Genomic DNA, 25100 nt, shown 5'->3' on the forward strand with positions numbered 1-25100 from the left:
CTTTCTTTAAAGTTCTTTTGTTTGTTATTTTCCAAACTACATAGTGTTGCAGTACACATAACAAAGCAGTACGTTTCCTGTCATCACTTGCTTTAATTCAACTCCACAAGTCAAACCTGGAGTCATTCTCTCAAATCACAAACCCTTATATTAATATCAAACTTATTCATGTATACATTCTGTACACTTCCCAACAACAACAGTGTGCATTAAAATCTCCATTCAACTTCAACATAACGGTTAAGAAAAACTTTGGTTTCTGTCCGATATAAAGAAATTAGACTACATTAATGTGACAGATAATTAAATATTGCAGTGCATGAAGAAAAATGCTGATTTTCCTGCTATGTGTGTACATGATTTAGTGTACCACAAAAAGAATCCCTAATTGTCCTTCCCTCTAGTAGTGGGAGGTATTATATCAAATATATCACTGTATAATTAGAATTTGATGACTTCGATATAGAAAAATAAAAACCCTTTTATATGCTTAAGTAAACCTATCTTTGTAGACTAACAGTGGCCTGTTTTTTCTGGGATGTGAACAATATCTAAACCTATGCCAGCATTGCTTTCTAACTCACTTTCTCACAAAAATAGTGCAAAACGTTCAGTCATGTCTGAATTTCTACTAGGCCGAAGTTGGCTTATTTTTCAGCTTTTTGTCTGAATTTTCCATTCCACCTTAAATGGAGATGCAGTTACATTCTGGCACCAGTACAAGCGCTTGAATGCAACTGCTGCATCATTTAAGGAGGCATGGGAAATTCAAATAAGAAGCGAACTTCACCTCTGTCGAATTTAAGTCATTTGTCTCATGTGCGTCCCACAGTCGCACTTCCGAGCATCAGACATCGCTGGAATTGAAAATATTATAGTTATACTTCACTAACAAGCTTGTTTTGCAGAAAAAGCCATAAGACCAAGACATCTAATGCAGCTGACCAGGTCAGGCAGCTCCTGTCTGGTGTCCATGCCAGGCTAAGACTAACCCCAAAAGACCAGCCGTTCCTGCTGCCTCAAAGACAAACTACTTCAGATGAAACGGACTAGACAGCAGGAGGTGATTGAGGGTCTGCTGCATTTTCATTTTCCTTTTCATTTGAAAGGAGACTATATCATGTCTGGCTCAGCCATTCAGCAAAACGGGCTAACGTTAGCGGGGTCTGCACTGCTTGCACGTTGCATGGCATTTCAACTGGTATGATATGTTTAGAAAAACATTCTTGAGGCTCATTACAAAGATATTTTATAGGAGTGGTATAATATATTGTTTGTCAATCATTATCATGATACTTGCTTTCGCAATACTGATATCGCGGAAGGCTGCAATTAGCAAACGAGCCTCTAACCAGTCAGGTCCAGACGAGTTTCTGTGGGCATTTTGATGAATCAAGGTATTCATGTAATCCAACAACTGGCTAAAAATAATGCACACCAATGTTTAACCATGTTACATCACTTATAATGTGCTTTAAACGTATTGCGCAGCATACTGCAATCACAATATGTAGAAAATAAACACAACATGATGTTTTGTCCAATTCGTGCAGCCCTGGTATGTACTTACTAACTTTGTACTGCATAAATAATGAAAAACATTTTTTTTCATTATTGAAAATGGCATAATTGTATAAATAGGAATATAAAAAGATAGAAATAGAAATATAATAATGTCATTTTAGGGGGGTATTTTGCATTTTGTTGCCATATGTAAACAGTATGTGCCAATGAAATTGCAATCTTTAGTACATACAATGGGAGTAAACCAATTCATTGCCTGTGTAAAAATAAATGTGTATAAATGTTTTAAGAATATAGAAAGCAATACAAAAATAATTATACTGATAATGTGAAAATAGCAGTGTCTAAAGTGTCCAATGGAAGTTTTTTTTTTATTTACTCCCATTACATGCACTCAAATTGAAGGTCCATTGCCACATGCTGTTGCTGTATGGTAACAATTATAGCTTGTCATTGTGCAAAACCCACTAAATCTAAACTGGTTACTCAGACATCCTTCAGACTCTCAAAGGAAAATAAACGCTTATCTTTTAGTCGGGCTGGAAAAAAGTTAAGGATTAACAGTGAAGGGTTCATAACTGTTGTTAATATTTCCTGTGAAGATTTATTTTTTGTGGATAGGTGCTGCTAAATCAGTTGGTCCAGTACAAGATTAAGCTTTTAATGTATATTAAAACAACGTTTTGTGTGACTTGCCTGGCTCACCTTTTCAGGCCTGTTTAACACCACTCTGAAAAACGTAAGGCTGCTAGCTTCAGCACTATACTCTCATGGTTAGAGTTGATGCTTAAAGAAGCAGATTTTGAAGACTTACCACTTGAACATTTTGAAGCTGAATAGTAAAATCATATTGCTCCTTTGAATTAAAAGGTACATGATAAAAGTAAATGAATGCTGTGATGAATATCTTGTTGGCCCAGATGATTACAGGATAATAGTCAGAATGGAGAATGATGGAGAGCAATAGTGTTTAGAGTGCTGAGTGAGGTGTAAATGAGGTCACTGTTTGTTTGCTGTAGAGTCCGGAGCTGGACTGGTTACGGCAGGCTGAGCAAGTGTGGAGAACCAGGAGGACATGGCAGACTTAGCACTGGTTAAAGCTCCTCCCACTGACTGACCTACAGCAGGATATACACATATAAAAGCACTGTACAAATGTATTTACAGTACATTTCAAAATACTGGAATGAGTGTTTTAAATAATATAAAACACCCATGGAAAGAATTATGTTCTGTTGATTTTCTAGGTGAAAATGTGCAAAATACTTAATAAAATCAGCGCAGTAAACAAATTCATTTTTCTCATTCGTACTCACCTACAGCTTTCCCAGTCTGCACCACACTGCGGCTGGTGGTGATCACGGCGTTCCCTAGCTTCTTCCCACGCTCACTGTTCTGCACCGAACTATAGAGACACACACATTCTCATGATTTTCACACCCCTATAGCCCAAAGTCACATGTTGCAGTTGACATGAAGTATATTAATTCATGCTGTAATATAAAGGATAATTAAAATTAATAATGAAGAGAGATTCAACATTAAATAAGTTGTCTAAACTCTGTATGCCACCAGAGGGCAGCATAGAGCCAATGTCTAACATTTGGTCAGAGTTTCTTATCTGTTTAGTCCACAGAAATAGAAAGACTACTGCAGCCGTCGAAAGGCTACGACACACTGAACAAGAAGCATCACAGAAATAAACAAGAAGCTCAAATTCATTTTAAACTCTACTTGTATAGATTTAATAAAAGAAACTTGTATCCACTAACTAGCTCATGATAAACACACTGTTTTAAGCTAAAAGATGTGAGGTGAAATAGTTTGTGACTTGACTAGGCTAGTAATGTTGGTTGACATAACAGAAAAGATTAGCATTTGTCTGTTTGTCTTAAGAGATTTCAGACTGACTGCCTTTTTCTCTGTAAATTTCAAGACGCAACACCTACTAACTCTTACTGTGGTCTGGTTCTGGATTTAATTTTATGCATGAACAGAGGGTGCTGAGCTCGGAGACATTGAGCAGTGCTGGACTGGCAGAGCATGTCGATGCCGAACAGAGCAGCACGTCGGCATCATTCTTTAAAAACACTGGATTCAAAGTTTTATTGTGTCTCTGTGGTCAGCAGTCAGACTGAACCAAATACACTTTATTCTAATAGACTAAACCTTTAATAACAGCTGTTTTACTTCAGAACTTACTGAGAAAGGCGCAGCTTCACATCAGCCACACTGTATTGGCCTTGGAATGGGTGTCTGACAGGAAAGAAGAGAAAAATTATTCCATATTTTAAAACCTCTTTTTTTATTTTTTCCATAAGGCAAAGGTACATAAACAAAAACTACACAATTATTACAAAGCACAATAGACTCCATGAATGATTACAAAAGATGTAGTCATAGTCATCCCGAAACCAAATAAGTTTTGGCTAGAAGAGTAAAAACTTCATATTTTTTCCATTTTCTAAAATATGTATTTTATCATATAATACTTTACAAATCATTTTAAAGGCAATTATGATTTAGTGGTTAAAAACACTTTCTTTTAATTACACAAATGCCCAAAGGTTTTTGTATCATGACTTTGTCGAGGGACATGTGCCCTCAACTTTTTGAAATTATGTGAGATAATTTTGGGGGTCCTGGGATGGCTGTTGAAAGCAGAGTTGAAAAATAGCCTTCAGATATCAATTATTACATAGTTGTCCATTACAATATAAAACTTTGACTATACCCAAGTAATTACTTGTTTAAATAGTTTTATATTTGAATTGCTGTTTGTGTAGTTAGTTGCCCGCCCACTTGTCGTTCAAATACAGCTTTTAAATGCCTAGCACTGATTTTGGCAAAATCATTGACGTGATCATTAGAGGACTACACTGCATGCAGAAGAACTGAGGTTAAATCAACAAGATGTAATGTAGAAGTATGAGGGCAAGAGGCTACAATCTCGGAGGAGCTGGGATTGTTGTTTAGGGTCAAACCTGAGACAAATAAGCTAAATGTGATTAACTGCAATTATACAAAATAATGAATTATTTTAATAGTATAACATCCATATATAATCTACACAGCAGTAACGTAAAAAAAATGAAGGACTTTCCCATTTTTTCCTATCAGGGCATCATTCCTATTGGCCCTGCCTGTATAATGTTAATTAATGAGATAAACCCCTGACCCCTGTGTCATTCTGTCTGTGCTGTGGATGGACGTACCCTGGAGTAATTTCTGCCATGGCTGGATGCTTGTTGCTGAACCACACTCTGTAATTGTGTGTAATCTTCCAGGCGGAGATGAAGGCAGAGCCATAATCTGCCAGCAGCTTCTCATTATCTGGGCAACAAAAAACAGAGCAGCTAAAATGAACTTAGGGCAGATCAGAATGTGACTGATATGAATTTAGTGGCTGATATTAGTACTGATTTTAAGGCTGGCTTTACACAGTGAAACTATAATGCTTCTAGCTGCATGTTTCCTGCAATATCACTTCAGTGCAACCTGACAGTTACATGAAGCAATTAAAAAAAAAACAAAGTTGCACACAACACATCCATTTACCCCACTAGTTAACTAAATGAGCAGCTTGTATTAACAGATATACCATATTGTTCTTACTATATCCATTACCATTCTTTTATGCTATATTTATATATCTGTATCTTACATATCCATCTAAGTTTCTTTGTTATATATTTGAGTTTTTTTTAATCTGCTGTGTATATGTTAAACTTTTGAAAATGATTGTTTAAACAGCACTTGTGGTTATATTGCATTAAATGCCTTTCTCATACTGTCCTACAAGCACAACAAGTTAATCAAAGAACTCATCTCTGTTTCCTCTTCTGTAGTTTGTTTTACTTTGTATCCCAAATGAATCTGAGTGTAAAATTAAAGGGCATCAGAAAGGAGAAAATGAATCTAGTCACGTAAATAGAAGCATTAACAGTGGCATCATCAGCTGGCTTGTTAACACAGCTGGTTACAGAAATGTTAGTTTCGAGAAACTCACATTTGTTGTCATGGCTAAAAATGAAAACTACCTATCTTGAGTCGGTTTAATCTTCTGTTTTATCTTCTTATCCACAAACAGTCTATGTTACCCACTGATTCAGTGAAAACAACAATTTCAAAGTATGTCGTTCGGCGTGTTCACGTGATGCATTATCGCCATTTTGATATGTTGTTACAGTAAACCTGTTCCATGAAGTTGAGACCCTTGCAGCTGCGTTTCAAAAGAGTTGCAGGACACTTTACATCATGAAACTATTAAAGACTTCATGAATGTTTCACTGTGTAAAGCCAGCCTAAGCGGTCAAAAACCACAACATTGGTTAAAATGATTAAAAATTATTATTATAATTCCTGACATTATTTTGCCTTTAAACCAAAAAAGAACATTATCAGAAAATATTCAGCCAATATTGACCGCCAAACCTATACTGGTCAGACTCTACTGTTATTACAGAGATGATGGGCACAGTATGGCTACAGCCTATACTGTAGTTTAGATACTAAAAGCAAGTATAAATACAATGTGAAGTGTTAGCATGTAAGTATTAGCACGTACCTTAGTGTAAATGCTAGTCATAAGGGTGTGAAATAAGTCTTAGCATTCAAGTATTAGCATGTGCTAGCATTAACGTATTAGGATGTACCTTGCTGTAGTGTATATGCTAATGAGCAAATACAATGTGAACTGAGATTTAGCATTAAAATATTAGCATGTACCTTGCCACAGTGTAGATATGCTAAAAGAGAATGTAAACGCAGTGTGAACTGAGTGTTTGCACTAAATTATTAGCCTGTACCTCACTGTAGTGTAGATGCTAGCTGTGAGTGTAAATACGGCCTGAACTAAGAAGCGTTAGTGTGTTAGCATGTACTCTGACGTAGTGTGAGGGCTAATAGTGCGTAAATACAGTGTGAACTGAGTGTTAGCTTTAAAGCACTAGCATGCACCTTGCTGTAGTGTAGATGCTAACAGAGAGTGTAAATACAGAGCGAACTGTGCTCTAATCCACTCGTCTCCTCCCTCCCAGCCTGTTCCATCCAGAAACACATCCTCCCTGTTCTCCGTGACGTGTTTGAGCAAGAAGTCGGAGAAGCGCAGGTCCGCTGTGGATAAACTCAGCATCCTGCGCAGCTCTGGATCATCTACATGGATACGAGCCTCCTCCACCTACACAACGGCACAACAACTTTAAATTGGGGTAACAGAGGATAATACACTAATACACTACTACAATACAATAATACACTACAAATAGTCTTCGGGATTGCTGCTACTACTGCTTTTGAACACTGATGTACTTTTGTTCATTTTAACAGGTAAAAGTATGGCGGTGTCAAAAACTGCATAAGCATCTGTTTGAGATTTGCTTAATAAATCAGCACGGTTTGACCCTGTTTACACCTGGCTGTTTTTTAATACGTCTTGTAAATCAGGATTATATCTGGATAGAGATTATCCATATAAAAATGCAGGTGTAAATGCATTCAAGACGCATTTGAAACAGAGGTCAATCTGATCGCTCAAAGCCCTTCATTTTAGCCGGATGTTATTTAAGTGTAAAAACCAAAACCCCTCCCAGTACTGTGATGGCTCCTCCCTCTACTGTTCTGCTTCTAATTCAAACCCAAATCCAACAGCATGTGAAATGCTACTAAAACAGAAAGCAGGAAAAAACAATATTTTACATTTTCACTCATGCACCTAATTGTTTTTGTAAATACACGTTCATTTCAAAAGTGATGTCTGCACAACACTTTCCAAAAAGTTGGGACGGTAGCATGTTTACTGTGCTACATCACCTTTCCTTTAACAACTCTTAATAGTCATTTGGGGACTGAAAACGCAAATTAATCCAGTTTTAAAATAGTTCCTTTTTTTTTTTTGCACAGTCTTCAGCTGTGCAACAGTTCCAGGCCTTTGTTGTTGTGGTTTGCACAGTCTTCCAATGAGAGGCCAGTCTGGACTGCAAGAAAGCCAGTTTAGCACCCGCACTTTATTCTTTAAACATGTACAGAATGTGGCTTGGCATTGTCATGGTGAAATAAGCATGAACATCCTTGAAAAAGACGTTGTCTAGAAGACAGTCCCAAAACGTGTTCAGCATTAATGGTGCTTTCACAGATTAGTGTACCCACTAATACCCTCCCATAACCATGACAGTGGTTAGACTCGTCAGACCACAACACACGTTTCCACTGTGAATCAGTCCGTTTCAGAAGAGCTTGAGTCCAGAGAAGTCGGCGGTGTTTCTGGATGCTGTTGTCATATGGCTTCTGCTGTGCATAATACAGTCTTAACTAAATAACAAGGGTTTATCAACGTACTCCCAAGCCCATGTGGTGCTATCATCTAAAAGCCATATGAGGGTTCTGTGGTTTTCAACCTTGACATTTTTCCAGATTCCCCAAATCTTTTGATATTACTATGTACTGTAGAGGGTGAAACACCATAAATCCCTGTTATCACTCACTGAGTAACACTATTCGTAAATAGCTGGACAAACTGCTGATCCATATTTTTGGTAAAGTGAAGAGCCTAGACCCATCATTGCCGATGAAGGACTAGGCTTTTCCTGGCTTCCTATACCGATGACAGATGTGAGCGTGCTGGAATTTTAATTCCACCTGAGCTCCTGCTCTTCTGCATTCCCCCAGGTATAATTACACCCCAGACAGGTAAAGCTGCTTCAGCTCAGATCAGCTCTCTAAACTTCTCTGCAAGGCAGCTGCTTCAGGTTTGGCCTGATAACATGACGACACACTTCACTGGCCATAAACAAGAGAGCAACTACAATGCATGGGTGATATCAAATTTCTATTGATATGATAAACGTTGCCTTTTCTTTACTTCTTTTCCTTTATTTTGAGGGAAAAAAGTAGGACAACCCCTAAAGGTGTTATTTGAGGTGGGGAAAAATGGACAAAGTAAACTACCACTTAGTTGCCTACTGCTTGTTTCGCTATTTAAAAAGTTCTTAAAAGCTTTTATACTGGAATTAAAGAGTTGTTAAGGGCTTTATTTCTTTGGCAATTCAACAAAACAAAGAGCTGAAGGTCTGCTTAAAAAGCTTAAAACAGGCTATTACTATGGCTCTGTGGGCGCCAGCATGTTAAAGTGATGTTGCGGAACTACAACACTGAAGTCTTGAAACAATAGGAAATAAGTTGGAGTGCTGTTTAAGTGAATATTTTTCCCACTCTGAAAATTCCCAGTTCCTAGTCATGAATACGGTATTATCCTTGCCATGTGTTCGGAAAAAAAAAGACCTCTGTGCTGGTTGTAGATGTTAGAGGTGGGCGATATGGTCAAAAATAATACTGTTAATGCCTCAAGAAATGTTCATGATACATGTCACAATATTTATTTCAGACTTCTGATCAGTTGGAACTATATCAAGTTAAACTGGACTAATTCCGCTCTCTTTATAATGAAACATGCAGTTGGTCAGTGTTCCAGTACTGACGATATCCACGATGTGCTCAGAAAAGCATTAAATTCATTTATCACGATAATGATACATACTGTCATACTGCCCAGCCCTACTGGACATTGTCTAGAATTCACTGACTGACAGTCATGTTTTAAGGGGAATTCCATTTCAACACAGTTCTACTACTGATATGTGTACAGACATGTCAGTAACATCTCCACCTCCATCCTCACGTCTGGATTAAACCTTGCTATATTTAGGGTGGGCATGGACAGCTGGCATGTTTATGATTTTATGTCCATATTTTACAGACATTTCCTCTTTAACTAATGAAATGTATACAAGAAAACAACATTTTATGAATTTAGTATATAGTAAACTATGAACTTGATGTACTTTATGAATTCACCAGAGGGAGAGGAAGTAAGAGATGGGTGGAAAAGAGTGAAGAAACAAAAAAATTAAAGAAGAAAGAAAAGTTAATTCTGGAGAGAAAGGGACTCACGTCTATAACAGCATCACTGAGGTGTCTCTGCTGACGAAAGAGGATGTTGGTTGCCCCGGCAACAAAACCTCGTACTCTCACATCAGACAGAAGGTGATGCTGCTGCAGGGCCATGTAGGGCAGGCACAAGTAACCCTGAAGACAACAAGATCAATTAGGAAGTAGAAGTCACCGCAGCTCTAACTGTGCAAAAGTCAATCTTTTTATATATATATATATATATATATATATATATATAAAATGACAACTATGCAAGGGGATGTGCTGTAACTTGAAATAAAACCACAGCTAAAAACTACCAGAGGTTCAGATGTTTTGAATCACCTGTTGAGAGGAGATGATGTACATTCTTAGCTAAAAGGGTTCTACATAGTACTGAAAAAGGGTTTAACTTGCAACAATAGCAGAACCCATTTTTGTTGCTATATAGAACCAGTTTAAAAGTGTTCTTTAAGAAACCATATAGGTTGTCCATCATAGAGAAGAACCATTTGACCATGCATAACCATTTATGCAAATAGCTCTGTGGGGGTCCATGGTTGTATACAGAACCACTGCCTTTACTAGAGAAACCATTAAAGAACCATTTTTTAAGAGTGTAGGGACAAACTAGAACAATCTCCACAGAAACAGCAGAAAGGAAGATCTTGATATACAGCAGGTTTAAAAGAAACTCATAAGCAAGATCCTGTAGTTAATGTGGAATGTAAAGGGGAATTACACCAATTTTGAATTTCTGCATAATTCTGTCACTGAGATAAACACTCAGTTGGAGTGTTTTGATATAAAATGGTTCACTGTAAGGAGACTTTTTTTCCTCCCACATTTTGAGGCTGTAAGTGGCCTCTGCTGTTCACAGCTGCAACGGCATAGCTGGAGTAAATGTAATGTAGAATGAATAGACAGCTATGTTCTGTAAAAGATGCAATCTAGCACCAGAAGTTTAACAAGTTGCCCCCAGACATGTATTCTCATTACGAGAGCCCTTCTGGTCCAGTGAGACTAGCCAATGTGTAACATATTCAAACTAATTCATTGCTTTGGGCTTTGAGTTTAGCAGAGGAACTGCTATTCTGAATGCTTCTTCTGCACAGCCCCTTCTGTTTTTATGTCAACATATTTTATTCCTATAATTAGTCACTGTCTGTGACTAATCGACAGTTGTCAATAGGGCCAAAAGTGTGAATGCCCCTGGTTAAGTTACATGTTTTGTTGATTTTATAAGTAAAAATAAATGAACACATCCTTTATAGACAACACACTTCTGCACATGTATGTTCTATAATGCACAACTGCTGATTACTTGCTGAATTTAACATATTAGAAATATAAATATAACAGAAATTCTGGTCAGCACATTTAACATTTTACATTATATTTCTTTCCAATAGCAAGTAAATAAAAATTATGCAGCAAAATGTATTTTAATATAATTTCAGTTCCCTGTAGAGGATGTGTTAACTTATTTTAACTTAGAAAATCAAGAAAATGTGTCATTTGACTGGGGTTGTTCAAACTTTTGCACACGACTGTATTAGTGGATCAGTCTATGCAACCCCTAGAGGGAGTGAGTGTGCGTGTGTGTGCGCATGTGTACCTTAGTGAATACTGCTAGTGGTAGTCCGTACTGGTCCTCCTCCAGTCCAGACACCAGCCCCTGGATCAGCTGACCCTGTCCTGCTACAGACTTGGGCTGCACTGTGATTGGCTCACCGGATTCTGTCTCTAGATGCTTCACTGATCCCTCTGATCCCTCCCCAGCCTCCAACACACTCGGGTCCAGCGTCTCCCAGTCACTCTCAGAGGAATCCGGCGATGTGTGTGATGGGGGGTGGGGCTGGAGGCGGTCCTGAGGGCTAGCGGAGGGCTGTGATTGGTCAGCCACAGATGTATGGTTGTCTGAGTGGTCAAAAGCACTAGACTCACCATCTGTGGCATCAATAATGTCAGTGTTAGAGTCAGTTTTAGGGTTGAGTTCTTCAGCGCTGGGGCTGATCCTTGCTGGGTCAAGACTTTCTGGGGTTTCTGATACGCTGCTCTTACAGTGGTAGTGGGAGGAGTCGGCCAGGCCGTGCTCAATCATGCCTGCACATACACACACATTACATATATTAATATGCATCCACACAGCACATACGGTCATCTGTAAAAGGAAGGTTTATTGTCTTGATTGTATTAACTTACTGTGTTGCCAAAGCATATCTGTGTTTTATCATACTTTATTAATACTTACTGATGCATAAACAAAAACTAATGAAAAGTAATCCAGAACAAATAAACATAATCTGATTGTACATGCTGTCAAATGAATCTTACTCTGATTATTTTGATTTTTGTCATCAGATTATGTCCAGATTACATGTAGTAATCTGTAGACAATTACAGGCAAAAGAACTCATTCACAGGGCTGCACTTTTCAGTGTAAAGTGAATTTTAATCTGACAGATTGTTTATTGTTGAAATGTGTCTCTCACCAGGGAATAGAGAGAGGACAGTCATTAGAGTTCCCACTAATCTGTTAACAGGAGACACATAAAACAGCACCTGCAGGGAGAAAGAGGTTTAAACACATTCTTAAACAAAGACAACTTCATTATACTGAGCAACTTCTGCATAACTGAAACTGAAAATCATCCCACACCTTCTTTTCCAGCAAGATCAGCTTGAAGAGGATTAGAACCTGTAACAGAGAGTTTTGAATAAGATTTCTAACGTTTCTAATATATTTTAATATTTTAAATGTTTTAAATACACTTAAGAATAAAATATTTAACTTATTTTAATTAAAGCCAGCTCTTTTTGGACCAGATATTTCTGCTAACCAGTTTCACAGCTTTCCAGTAGCATTCATACTATGTCTTGTTCAGAGCAGAGGCAGGGAATAATAAAATGGCTTTCAAATGATGTTTACTGAAACTATTTTCTTTCTAACTAAAAAGACCAGACATTGTCATTCTAACTGATAAACATGTATATGAATGTCAGAGAGTGAAGGAATCAGCAGTGGGATTCATATTATTTTGTTTACAAAATCATAAGTAACTACATTACAGTTTGAGAGACGTCATCAGTAATTTGTAATTAGTAATTACTCTTGTTTAGTAACTACCCCAATACTGTGTATCATATACTTACAGTATAGTAACATGTTAAAATGTGGAACACAAACATGCCCCATTTAAATAGCATCCTTACCTTGTGTTTAAAGTGCAGTATTAAATCCCGTGGAGATAATCCTGCAGAGAAAAAGAAATCGCAGAGCTGAGTGTGAAGCAGGGTGTGAAACAGGGTGGTTGTACAGATGAATTTGTCCATTAGAACATCAGTGGTCAAGAAGACTCTACAGTGATTTTTGAGCATGGTACTCAAACCATAGCTGCTGTGGAACCAATCCGTCTACCCAATCATATACGAAGTAGGTTTAGGGCTCATACTTTCTTGTATTCCATTTTTACCCATTAATTGTACTTAACCACTGTGTGGTTTAATGTACTAAATATAATTGTGATTCATTTTAACCCTTTAGAAATAAGCAGGCTGTTTTTGTTTCACCACAAATCTAAAAAAAATTACACTTTTTTTTTTTAGCAGTAAAGCTACAAGGATAACATAATAGGCTTGAGCTTAATGTACTGTCCATCGCCAATAGTGCCCATCAGCTGGATGATTTAAATGTCCAAAAACATGCTGTCCTTGGCTTTAAGATGCTAACTGTATTTGTCTCACGATCTATTTTCTTTTATTGTTTAACGTTAATCTATGTCCTTAGTCAGCCTTGATATATTGCCTAGCTTTAGAACAGCGCAAAGTGAACTGTTTTTACCCATCAGTTGTCGTGCTTGTTAAACTGATAAAGTTTTGCCGCAGCCTGGCTGAAAAAGTGAGGCACGTTATGAGTGCAAAATATGACAATGAAGGCCCCAAACAACTGCACAGCTGAGGACATGTATAAGTAAAAAATGGCATTTTCAAGACTGGATCAATTGGCGTCTTCAGTACCAAAATATTTATTAAGTGTTGTTAAAAGGAAAGGTGATGTAACACAGGGGTAAACACACTCCTGTCCCAACTTTTTTGGAACGAGTCGCAGGCATCATATTTGGAATGAGCATATATTAACAAAAAAAGGATAAATGTCATAATGTAAAACATCTAATATCATGCTTTTGCCCTGTTAACAACTTAATACAGGTCAAACAGAATTTACTTATCACTGCTTTCTTTTTTATTAGCATTTCACACAGTCCCAACAATTTTGGAATTGGGTTTGTAGATGTCTAATTCACCCAGAAGACATTAGTGACCACCCAAAAATTTCACTGGGTAAAGCCAGGCTTAAACTATCCAATGTCCTGCCCCAAATGCTCTTCATCAATATGTATTGTTTAATTTTACTTTCTTTTAAAATGATGCGCGAAAAAAAAAAACTTACTGGCTTTACTTCAGTGGATCTTTTAGCAGCCTTTGGATACGTGAATGAAGGATGTAAATTACAGAAGGTGAGGAATAATGATAGAATTTACCTAGATACACCTGAGAGCCCTCGAGTGTGGTGCCTCTTAAAGAGCCATTCATGTGATCATATAGTTCCTACAAAGAAAGGGAGGAAACAAAGATGAAAAAAGGAACATTTACAGATCACAATCGGCGCACAGTATTAAATCTTACCTTTAGGATGGATATCTGAGAGAAATCTTTCTCCTCAAAGTAGGCATGTGTGATGAGCTGGAGTTTGGCCTGGATTAGACCATACAGAGGCTGCAGGAGAAACAGGCAGATACACCGATCAGGCATAACATTATGACCACCTCCTTGTTTCTACGCTCATTGTCCATTTTATCAGCTCCACTTACTTTATAGGTGCACTTTGTAGTTCTACAGTTACAGACTGTAGTCCATCTGTTTCTCTGATACTTTATTAGCCCCCTTTTACCCTGTTCTTCAGTGGTCAGGACCCCCATGGACCCTCACAGAGCAGGTACTATTTAGGTGGTGGATCATTCTCAGCACTGCAGTAACACTGATATGGTGGTGGTGGTGTGTTAGTGTGTGTTGCGCTGGTCTGAGTCACAATATGCGCATTAAACGCAAAGTAATTTTACTGTGGTATTAATTACCAGATATGCTATAAGGTCAAAAGTATGTGGACACTGACCTTAATTATTCATTTTAGGGGTTTTAGCCACACCCTTTGTTAACAGGTGTATAAAATCAAGCACATAGCCTTGCAATCTTCATAAACATTGGCAGTAGAATCGGTCATACTGAAGAGCTCAGTGGCTTTAAACGTGGCACTGTCATAGTATGCCACTAGTCAGTTTGTGAAATTTCTGCCCTGCTAGATCAGCCCCAGGCAACTGTTATGCATTATTATTGTGAAAATGAAGCAATAACAGCTCAGCCACAAAGCGGTTGACTATACAAACTCACAAAGTGGGGGTGCTGAGTGCTGAAGCGTGTAAAACAACTCAGTTCCAAACTTCCTCTGGAAGCAACATCAGCACAATAACAATGTGTCAAAAGCTTCATGAAATAGGTTTCCACGATTACTGTGTGCAATGCCAAGCGTTAGCTGGATTGGTGTATAGCACGCCACCATTGAACTCTGGAGCAGTGGAAACGGGTTCTCTGGAGTGATGAATTATGCTTCACTATCTGGCAGTCTGATGGGCGAATCAGGGTTTGGTGAATGCCAAGAGAGCGCTACCTACCAGAATGCATAGCACAAACAGTAAAGTTTGGTAGAGGTGGGATAACGGTCTGGCTATGTTTTCAGGGTTTGGGCCCCTTAGTTCCAGTGAAAGGTAATAGTAATGCTACAGAATACAAAGACATTTAAGACAATTATCATTTTCCAGCTTTGTGACAACAGTGTGGGCGAGGCCTTTTCCTGTTCCAGCACGACTGCGCCCCCTGTGCACAAAGTGAGGGCCATAGTTTTTAAGAGTTTGGTGTGGAGGAACTCCAGCAGCCTGCTCAGAGCCCTGACCTCAACCCCACTGAACACCTTTGGGATAAAATGGAATGTCAACTGCAAGCCAGGCCTTTTCATCTAACATTGGTGCCTGACCTTACAAATGTTCTTTAGACTGAATGGGCAGAAATTCCCCACAGACACACTCCAAAATCCTGCCCAAATGCCTTCTAAGAAGGTGGAGGCTATTATAGCCATACCAAAGGGACCAACTCCATATTAATGCCCATAGTTTCAGAATTGGATGTCCAAAATAAACACACGGGATATCAATATTGGTCCACAATTCCCAATATCGGTTCATCCCTACTTTTGATACATTCTTTAGTACTGTAACTCAATGTTTATAAATGAACAAAACCTGGAAACACTGTTGTGTGTGACTTACCACTCTGCTGAGCACACACACACTCTTCTGCACAGTCTCCCTGGTGACGTCAGCCTGTCGCACCTTCAGAGCCTGGAACACAAAGCAACACTTTATCTGTCGATCATCCGTCTATATAAAAAGCACTACTGAAAGGCTCCTAAAGGGTAAAACTGTCTAAGCCATGTTTTTATTCCAAACAAAGCAGGGTCTCACCTGATTCCACCTGTTTAATCAGTTGATCTCAATCTTTAAACATCTGATCTGGTGTGCTCCTGCTTTGGTAGAATAAAAACCTGCAGCAATAATGGCTGTTTGTCTATATAAATTGACCCCCCTGGTCTAAATGTTAGCCTCATCGTTAATCCCTTGCCCTCTCTGAGCATGTAGGATGACCATCAACATAATTAAAATCATCATGTTTCTTTATTGGAATTTTGTTTAAAATAGCGAGTACTGAACTGCGAGTGTAGTCACATCCCTAACAAAGAAGACTTCAAATATAATATAAATATGTATGCAAAACACATACGCACAGTACTAAGCAAAAGTCAGAGAATACCCTCTCATTTATTTTCATTTCCAGCCATTCCCAGTCAAAACAGCCATTAAGTACAAGTTATTCATTTTCAGCATCAGGACAAAAAGCACAAAACATATTGAACCAAAAATATACAAAATACACAGAAGCCTCAACAATTAAACAAAATAACAGATTTTTCAGTATTTAGTATCTCCACCCTTTGGCTTATTATAGAAGAAACCCACAAATGTGAGAATTTCTCTGTTAAAAATGATGATAATCACTGTATTATCTTAGTTTAATGTTGTTTAATGTATTATGATCCTTTTCTTCATAACAAGCATTGAAGAAAAAATCACTAGCAGTATGCTCATGTTTCGGTAGCTAGTGAGGGAAATTTCCCGTTGAGAGAAAATCCGAACGAGAAGCTGGCAAAAAGCTGACTTCAGCATCATATCACTGAAGAATTAGGGGCTGAACTTTACCCTCCTCTGCAGTCACTGCAGACTGGCAGGGTCCCATACAGAGCACCACTAGTAGCCTGTTAATGAAGTAATGTTCTTTTTTTATTTGAGGGTCCCATTTTGTAGGGAAGATTTCAACCACCACCCCCTGTAACTCAGTTCCAAGGGACAAAGTGACACTTGAAAACATGGGGTAGGGGTAAAAATAAGACATGGGCTTTGCATATTTTTTATAAGAAATCTGCAGGGATATTTTTTCACACCTCCAAAGCTCAATCTTAGAAGTTGGTTGCATTTTCTTTTCTCTAACATAACTACACACAAATGACTTCTCATTCCACAGCGCTGAAGTCTGGACTCTGGGGTGGTCAGTCCATTGTTCTGAGAACATCAGCAACTTCAAGTATGTGTTGATCTTCTCAGCGTGCACTTGGGGTCATTATCTTGAAGTAGAATTCATTTCTTCCCAATCAGACATTTTCCATACGGTACTGCATTATGAAAAAATGTTTTCATGATTCATGATTATCAGTCACAAACATATCACCACCTCCAGATGTTGTTATTCATTCTCAAACCTGCAGTGATCCTCTACCATGCTTAACTAATGGCTGTAGACATGGCATACATAGTGCCTTCTGCTGCTTTCAAAGATCTCCAATTTAGATTCATCAGTCGATAAAATCTTACTGCACATCTCAGATGTCCAGTTTTGGTGTTCTAGTGTAAATCTTCTTCTTTTTGACTATTTCCTTTTCTTAGAAACAGCTTCTTGACAGATCCACAGCATTGGTGTGTGTAACAGAGGAAGCATGGACAGAAACACCAGTAGATTTTTTTTAGATCTATAGCAGAAGTGTTTCTTTGAAGAGGAACATAACGTCACTGAGATCTTTCGTTGGCAGGACACTGCTGTAATTGGTTGTTTTGAAGCCTGAAAGGATGGAATAGTTAATAACACTAGGTATTTCAGGCTTTTGTGTAAATATATATTCTGCTTTTTTTCTGGTGCTGAAAAATGAAAAACTGACAATAATTACTTGTTTTATCTATAGAAATTCAATAAATTATTAGGTGGTCTCTTTTTTTTATTAGGTGGACTTTTGCTCTGTAATGTATAGTAATTCCAAAAGAAATATGGGTAAAAAGCCAGTGTGTGCAAACCTTTGCTTCTATCTGTCTGTAGCAGGAGACTCCATACACACACTTCATTTCTTCATTCAGAGAAGGTAAATGGAAGTAAACCGTGTCTAAAATCAATAAAAATAAACAAACATTAAATAGTATTGAGCAGATGTGCTTCCCAGTATAACAGGTTTGTTGTGTAACAGGTTTACATTTCATGATTTAGTGGAATACTGTCACCCTGTCCCTGTGAACTCCTTAGTAAATTTTCCTCTGAAGTAGCACTAAAAACAAAATCACATTTAAAATGCACTTTTACTTTTCTGTATTCATCAATTATTTAATATAGGCAGAGCAACAATCTGATTCACCAATGGCTAACTTCTAATGTAGATTTATTATTTATTGTGCAATAATAAGCTTAATTTTATAAGAAAAAAAGCAACGTAATCTTTTAATTTTAAGTGATTCTGATATTAGTAGTGGCCGGTAGAGGGTATAATTAACACTTACAATCTATTATAGGGTATATTTAGGTTCTGATGGTTTCGATATACATAGTAAAAAGATATAAATTCAAAGGTTTTAGGCACCTGAAAAAATGAGGTTTATAAAGGCATTTGGCATTTAAATATAAGCAAATAATATCAATACAATACATTTTATGTCCGTCAATGTGCTCACTTGACACCTCTCCTCAAGAAAACATAGTATTAACTGTAGTTGTAACCCAGTATGTGGTTTAGCTAATCAACAGTTAACATAAAGCTAAAGAGGAATTCTGCTCATTAAACAAAGTCATTCAGAGTGGTTTGGTGTGAAATGCTCCGCTCCAGAGAAACGTGCCGAGTCAAAACTGTTCACAGTGGTGGTGATAGGAACCAGACGTCTGAAGAGCTTAATTCCTCTAATTATCATCATCAACATTACATATAAAAACCCACAAGACCTGTAGGTTCACTCGTAGTTTTGGAGAATAAATAAAATGGATATATTTCTGTTGGACATGGCGACCCCTGGTTCCTATCACCACCACTGTAAAGAAATCTGTAAGTTTCTCTACAATAATCCATTTCACATTAAAGCACTCTGAATGACTTTTAGATCTCAACCACTGAACGTAGAAAAATTGACAGATTACCCTTTTAAATCAGGTGTTGGAGTTTAATAAAATCTATGTGATGGCAGGGCAGTGAAGTCTACATCCAACCTTCTTGTAACTTTTCACTGTATTAATGTTAGTTTGAATGTATTCTAATAGTGTTTTCAAGTGACAAAACACACTTATTGCCCAGACAAATGACTTAATCAGTTAGTTTAAGTTGAATAATTAGTTTAGAACTGCTTAAGATTTTTGGACAATACTGTATATGTAAAGCTTGTCTTACCTTCTTGATAATTGTGTGCCCCGTCAGGCAGAGCGAGGAAGGGAAGGTACTTCCATTTCTCTGGCAGATTATTACTGTCATGGCCTTCAGCAGGAATCAGCGGAGGATACGAGAACTCCACCTGAAAAACGAGCAACTGTCGTGTAATTAAGGTTTTCAGAGATAAATATCGGATTGAGCAGAAAGTTAAACGGTTAAAGCCGTTTTAGCAACACTAAGCGTCTACGTTAACACAGCCTACACACAGCCCATACGACTAGCTACTGTAGCATGTCTGAAGTTATCCTAAGAGATTTGGAGAACACTTCATCCACTGTTGTTCTGCCATATTTACCACCGTTACGGCAAAAAGTACACATTAACACAGGTTAGCACTACCTAGACAGGATTACTCAGCAGATGCTATGGTATTGCAGGTGGTTGCTGTGGTACTCCAGGCAGTTGCTAGACGGTTGATATGGTTTTCCAGGTGGTAGCTAGGGTGTTGCTATGTGGTTGCTATGGTATTCTAGGTGACTGAAATCATGTTGCTAGTTGGACTGTGGTATTCTAAGTGTTTCCTGGGTTGTTTCTAATCAGGTTCTGTTATTGCACATGGTTGTTAGGGTGTTGTTAGGCACTTGCTAGGTGGTTGATATGGTGTTCCAGGTAATAGTTAGGGTGCTGATAGATGGTTGCAATGGTATCTAATGTGGTTGCTGGGGTGTTGCAAGGTAATTGCTTTAGTATTTAAGGTAGCTGATATGGTGTTCCTATGCAGTTGCTAAGGTATCCAAGGTGATTACTAGGGTTTTCCAGATGGTAGCTAGGGTTTTGCTATATGGTTGCTATGGTATTCTAGGTGACTGAAAGCATGCTGCTAGTTGGATTGTGGTATTCTAAATGTTTGCTGGGTTGTTTCTAAGCAGGTTCTATGATATTGAACATGGTTGTTGGGGTGTTGTTAGGCACTTGCTTGGTGGTTGATATGGTGTTCCAGGTGGTAGTTAGGGTGTTGATATGTGGTTGCAATTTTATCTAATGTGGTTGCTGGGGTGTTGGAAAATAATTGCTTTAGTATTCAAAGTAGCTGACAGGGTGTCCCTATGCAGTTGCAAAGGTATCCAGGGTGGTTACTAGGGTGTTACTAGGTGGTGTTATGGCTTAGGTTTCATGATAATATTGCATCCCAAGTCTTCTATTGATTCCTGTCAATAATATCAGGAGTAAATACTTGCTGGCCATCACATAGATTTGTTACATTCCACCACCAGCACAGTTTATTTAATTTAAGGAAGAACTGATTAGATAAACTAAACATTAGATGGTAACTGTAAATAGTACTGGGTTACATCATGGAAATCCTTGGAAATGGTTAAACGAACACAGTGAAATACATAAAGTCAACAATTACTGTACAATATTTGTATACTGCAATATTAGTAGTTTTCTGAGCAAATAAACACCTATTCTTTGTAATTCTTTTATTTTTATTCCAATTGTTAGATGATACACAGACAAAGAGACATACAGCAAGGCCAAAGACATTCTTTCCTGTCTAAAACATCTACAAATGTTCTTCAGCATGGTCACTTTGAGTGTAAACTTGCTGACAGCTGATCCTCCACACCAGCCCAATAAATAATGCATTAAAACAGGAGCACACAGGGCACATTTGCTGTCCCTTAAAGAAACCGATCAAACAGAAACAGATCAAATTTACCCCGTTTCCCTCTTAACCCAAACAGGTGATCAGCCCAGACATATTTGATGTCTGAAGCTCTCTTCTTTAATTTAGCCCTGGAGCTATGAGGCTAATGTAGCTAATAAGCAATGGAAGCATACAGCACTGTGCAAACTGCACACCTAAATCAACAAACTGCTTCAAACTCTATTGACTTAAGGAATCTCAAATAGAGTAATCTCATAGTCTGACACTATGACATGCTGTTATCTATAAAAATGAACAAAGCACTGCCTCTGTTCATATGTTTACACATACACAGACACAATCAGACCTTTATACAGGCTGAGCCACCCAAAATTCACAACTTCACAGATTTATGATTATAGTTTGATCACTATAATGGTGTGGCAAATGACGAAAAGGCCAATGTACTGCGTGCACAGTGACATTTCATTAACATTTCCATTAACATTTCATTTCATTCATTAAAAGTTTATCAGCATTGAGATGCAAAGCTTCGGCTTACTTTACAGACTCGGGCTCACTGAAATGTTTTTCTGTACAAATGTCACGTCACATGCTTTCTGCCCTGTGGAGGGACAACCAATGAAGAGAAAACATTTCCACAGGTGTGCAGTTCCTTCATCACACAGCAAATGTTAAGAAGCAACACTTTGACTTTTTTGAATGTTTTAAAAACCCAGTGAATTAGAGAGCCAACATCCTCTGCACCCTGGCCTTTCTGCGCCTTATTTTGTTTCCAAATGACGCTGGACACTGGTCAGACAAGTTTGTGTTTAGTAGAGGGGGACCCTCAGAGAAGGCCTAATATCTATAATTTTGATCATTTTAGTTCATTTTTATTCTGTATTATGGAAACAGAAGGGTTAAATCTTTGAAATCGTCCATGGAAAACTGGTCAATCAGGAATTGTTTTACTCTGTGCTATCTAAGTTGATATAGCTAAGTGACCCCCCCACTATTGGTTAGGACTTCAGGAGCCGAAGAGAAATCCTAACATTAGATTAACTATCAGCATGATTAAGAAGTGACATACGAATCATTCAATCACATCTTAATTTCCAATAGGCCAATTTCTGTGAGTAAAAGTGAGCCATTCTGGAAGGCCCAGATACAACACTGACTGTCAGGACTATTGTATTAGCCACTTTGGCCCTAGCTATGTTTAGCAGCTGGTAGTACTGTCAAATTCAATGAGAGTCAGGTGTTGAGTTAGGAGTTAAGTCCAGCAGCACTGCTGCGTCTGATCCACTTGTACCAGCGCAACACTCACTAACACGTCAGTGTCACTGCAGTGCTGAGAATGATCCACCACCCAAATAATGCCTGCTCTGTGGTGGTCCTGTGGGGTCCTCAGCATTGAAGCACAGGGTGACAAAGTATGCAGAGCAAGAGATGGACTACAGTCTAATTGTAGAACTACAAAGTGCTCCTACATGGTAAGTGGAGCTGATAAAATGGACAATGAGTTTAGAAACAAAGAGGTGGCACATTTTTAACACAACAAGGGGTGCAGCTGTCAGATATTCTGACCCGCTGACCATTCATGACCATTTTTCAAGAACAATTCAACGTTCACATTAAAGTTGAGAGTAACAGATGTTAGGTGGGAGTCTTTAGCTGTTCTTGATGTTCTCTTACGTTTCACACTAATTGCAGAAACAGGTTTCTAACACTGGCTGTGGAACTGGAAACCTCATTATGAAGCTAGCTAATAATAAATGGGCTTTGGTTTCAACTGGTTGGAGAAGTTTTAGGTTCAGTTTTGGGGCTATTGTTAGTATTTTTCCCTGCTGAGGTGTTCGTGCATACTACCAGTAAGTTAAAGGAGAATTCCACCAATTTTTTCTAAATTTCTGAATAATTCAGCCCTGCGATGAGGACAGTCATTCAGAGTGGTCTGACGTGAAAGGATTAATTGCAGACAAACTTAGAGTCTCTGATTTCTTTACAGTGTTAGTGATAGGAACCAGGGGTCACAATGTACACAACACAAACATAGCCATTTTATTTACCGCCCAAAACCACCAGTGAACCTACGTTTCTTCTGAGCTTTTTTTTATGTAATGCTGATGATGGTAAAACAGTAATAAATCTAAAGGCCTAAGTTTTCTTTGGAGACTATTTTGCCTTACAACGTCCTGCAAGTACCCCTCCACCATGAATTGATTAAAATAAATGAATGAAAGTACAATTTAAGCCAAAAATTTATCACAAAACTATCATAAAACGATGTGTCAGACATCAGGCATAATGTATCTAACCATTTCATGTCAGGGAGCTTTCAGAGGTATTAAACTCATCAGATGTCTGGTTCCTATCACCACCACTGTGAACAATTCTTAGTCGTTTCTCTAGAAAAAGAGAATTTCACAGTAAACCACTCTGAATAGCTTTGTTTACATCTCAACCACACACCATTTTTGAAATACGGTGGAGTTCCCCTTTAACTCAGCACGACTGCTATTCCCCCTTCGGAACACGCCTTCGCTCTGATGATAGTAATAACACGATTTAATGTTGTGTGTTGTTTAATACGACACGCAGCCATTCGTCTTCTCTAGCTGTTTATTAAGTGTACTGTACTGCTGATTCAGTGCAAAGAGAACCAGCGAGTCTTAACGTTACCTTCACCACAGAAGCTAGCAATGCTAACCACCGATGTCCTACACATGAACGAATCGGTTCTTTTGAACTTGTTCGCCTCAGTGAATCGATCGAATCGACTCACACAGTTCTTATAACATCTGTGGTGTTTATGTGTGTTACTGTGATTAGAATGAATAGTTTAATGACAGTTGGAGTCATAATCTTGCACAATGTAACCTAAACTCAAACTATGAAGTACTACACTGAAGTATGTTGACAGCCTTTCTGAATACTTATTTTCTCACTGCAGCCTGTTTGGTTTCCTCTTTCCGGACAGATATACTGACTCTCAGCAAAATGAACGAAATCAGACGGATTTACTTCAGCTTAATATCACTGCAAGTGGAGGAAATCACCATAAAGCTGACTTGCGAATCAATTAACTTAATCGGATGTTTGGTTGTTTGAAACGGACAGTTCGAGCGAATCGGTTCGCAGAACTGAATCGAACTGCTCATCACTGTTTGCTAATAAGTCTGTTGACAGTGTGGAACAAACGGGTGTGTCTTTTCTAAACTTTAAACAGAAAGCAGAGAAAGCAAAGGGGACTGTGCTCTTTGAAAAGGAAAGCTACATTCAACAACACGAAGCTGAAGTCAGCTTCTCATTCGCCAGCTTCTTGTTCGAATTATCCCGTTCCACCTTAAAAGGTGCAGGTGTTACATGCTGGCGCGCACTGCTGCACCATTTAAGGTGGAACGGGAAAATTCGAACAAGAAGCTGGCGAATGAGAGGCTGACTTCAGCCTCATCAAACTCAATCCACCTTCCGAGTTGTTGTTCACTCCTGTCTCACCTGACAGCCCCTCTTGTGATGAAAGCCGACCACCACGATGTGCAGCACGGGTCCTCTGGGTTCCTCCTTACCGTAGGACTCCATAACGCAGCGCCCTGAACTGCTATTTAATGAATTTAGAGACGGAATCACTACGAAATCGCCGAGGCTCCCTTTATTTCCCGCATTGATAGTTCCTCATTAATCCACAGTCACACACAGACAGTTTCCGCTTCGTGTGACTTCACTGCTGAGTGACGTCGCCAGGTCGCTTGTGCGTGTTCATACGGGTCATCCGCCTTAAAGGGGTACTCCACCAATTTTCAATATTCTGCAAGCTTGAACGGTTAAGATGTAAATAACCTTTTTGTTTTGGATTGCGCCATTCTATGGAAGTTTACAGAGTCAGAACTGTTCACAGAGCTGGTGAAATGAACCAGACTTCTGAAGATTTTAATGCCTCTAAAACCTCCCCCACAAAAAGTTATGCCATGAAATGTTTACGAATGCACTGCCTTTTTACGCATTGTTTTACGACAGTTTTGACCTAATCGTATTGTGGCGACAGAGCACACCTGTGTTCTGTTCAGTTTAAAAGTAATAGCGCAGGGTGTATTTAGTTTAGGCTGTGTTTCCTAACTGTGATTTTGCTTATTCCCTTTTGCAGGGACTCTTATT

The 25100-nt window shown here is 38.5% G+C and overlaps 1 protein-coding gene across 1 annotated transcript; it reads right to left on the reverse strand.

The window, feature by feature from the left end:
* avl9 (AVL9 homolog (S. cerevisiase)) lies at nucleotides 1–24678 on the reverse strand. Its single transcript, XM_036572110.1, has 16 exons — nucleotides 24444–24678; nucleotides 19313–19433; nucleotides 17964–18049; nucleotides 15834–15905; nucleotides 14140–14229; nucleotides 13995–14061; nucleotides 12667–12707; nucleotides 12113–12151; nucleotides 11946–12015; nucleotides 11069–11556; nucleotides 9472–9606; nucleotides 6484–6703; nucleotides 4740–4857; nucleotides 3727–3780; nucleotides 2841–2929; nucleotides 1–2642 (listed from the first exon to the last, which is right to left on the reverse strand). Exons 1-16 carry the CDS (start codon nucleotides 24525–24527, stop codon nucleotides 2524–2526), a joined length of 1893 nt encoding a protein of 630 aa, XP_036428003.1. The 5' UTR covers nucleotides 24528–24678; the 3' UTR covers nucleotides 1–2523.
* Between the last annotated feature and the right edge of the window lie 422 nt (nucleotides 24679–25100).

This window comes from Colossoma macropomum, unplaced genomic scaffold, assembly GCF_904425465.1.
Source record: "Colossoma macropomum unplaced genomic scaffold, Colossoma_macropomum, whole genome shotgun sequence".
Classification (NCBI taxonomy): domain Eukaryota; kingdom Metazoa; phylum Chordata; class Actinopteri; order Characiformes; family Serrasalmidae; genus Colossoma; species Colossoma macropomum.

Excerpts from the sequence above, each read along its gene's own strand:
- avl9 (XM_036572110.1), bottom strand. The coding sequence starts at position 24,527 with ATGGAGTCCTACGGTAAGGAGGAACCCAGAGGACCCGTGCTGCACATC. Across the intron at positions 14,230-15,833 it reads TGTGTGTGCTCAGCAGAGTG|CCTCTGTATGGTCTAATCCA; the intron begins GTAAGTCACACA and ends TTTCTCCTGCAG. Across the intron at positions 4,858-6,483 it reads AGCATCTACACTACAGCAAG|ATAATGAGAAGCTGCTGGCA; the intron begins GTGCATGCTAGT and ends TTTGTTGCCCAG.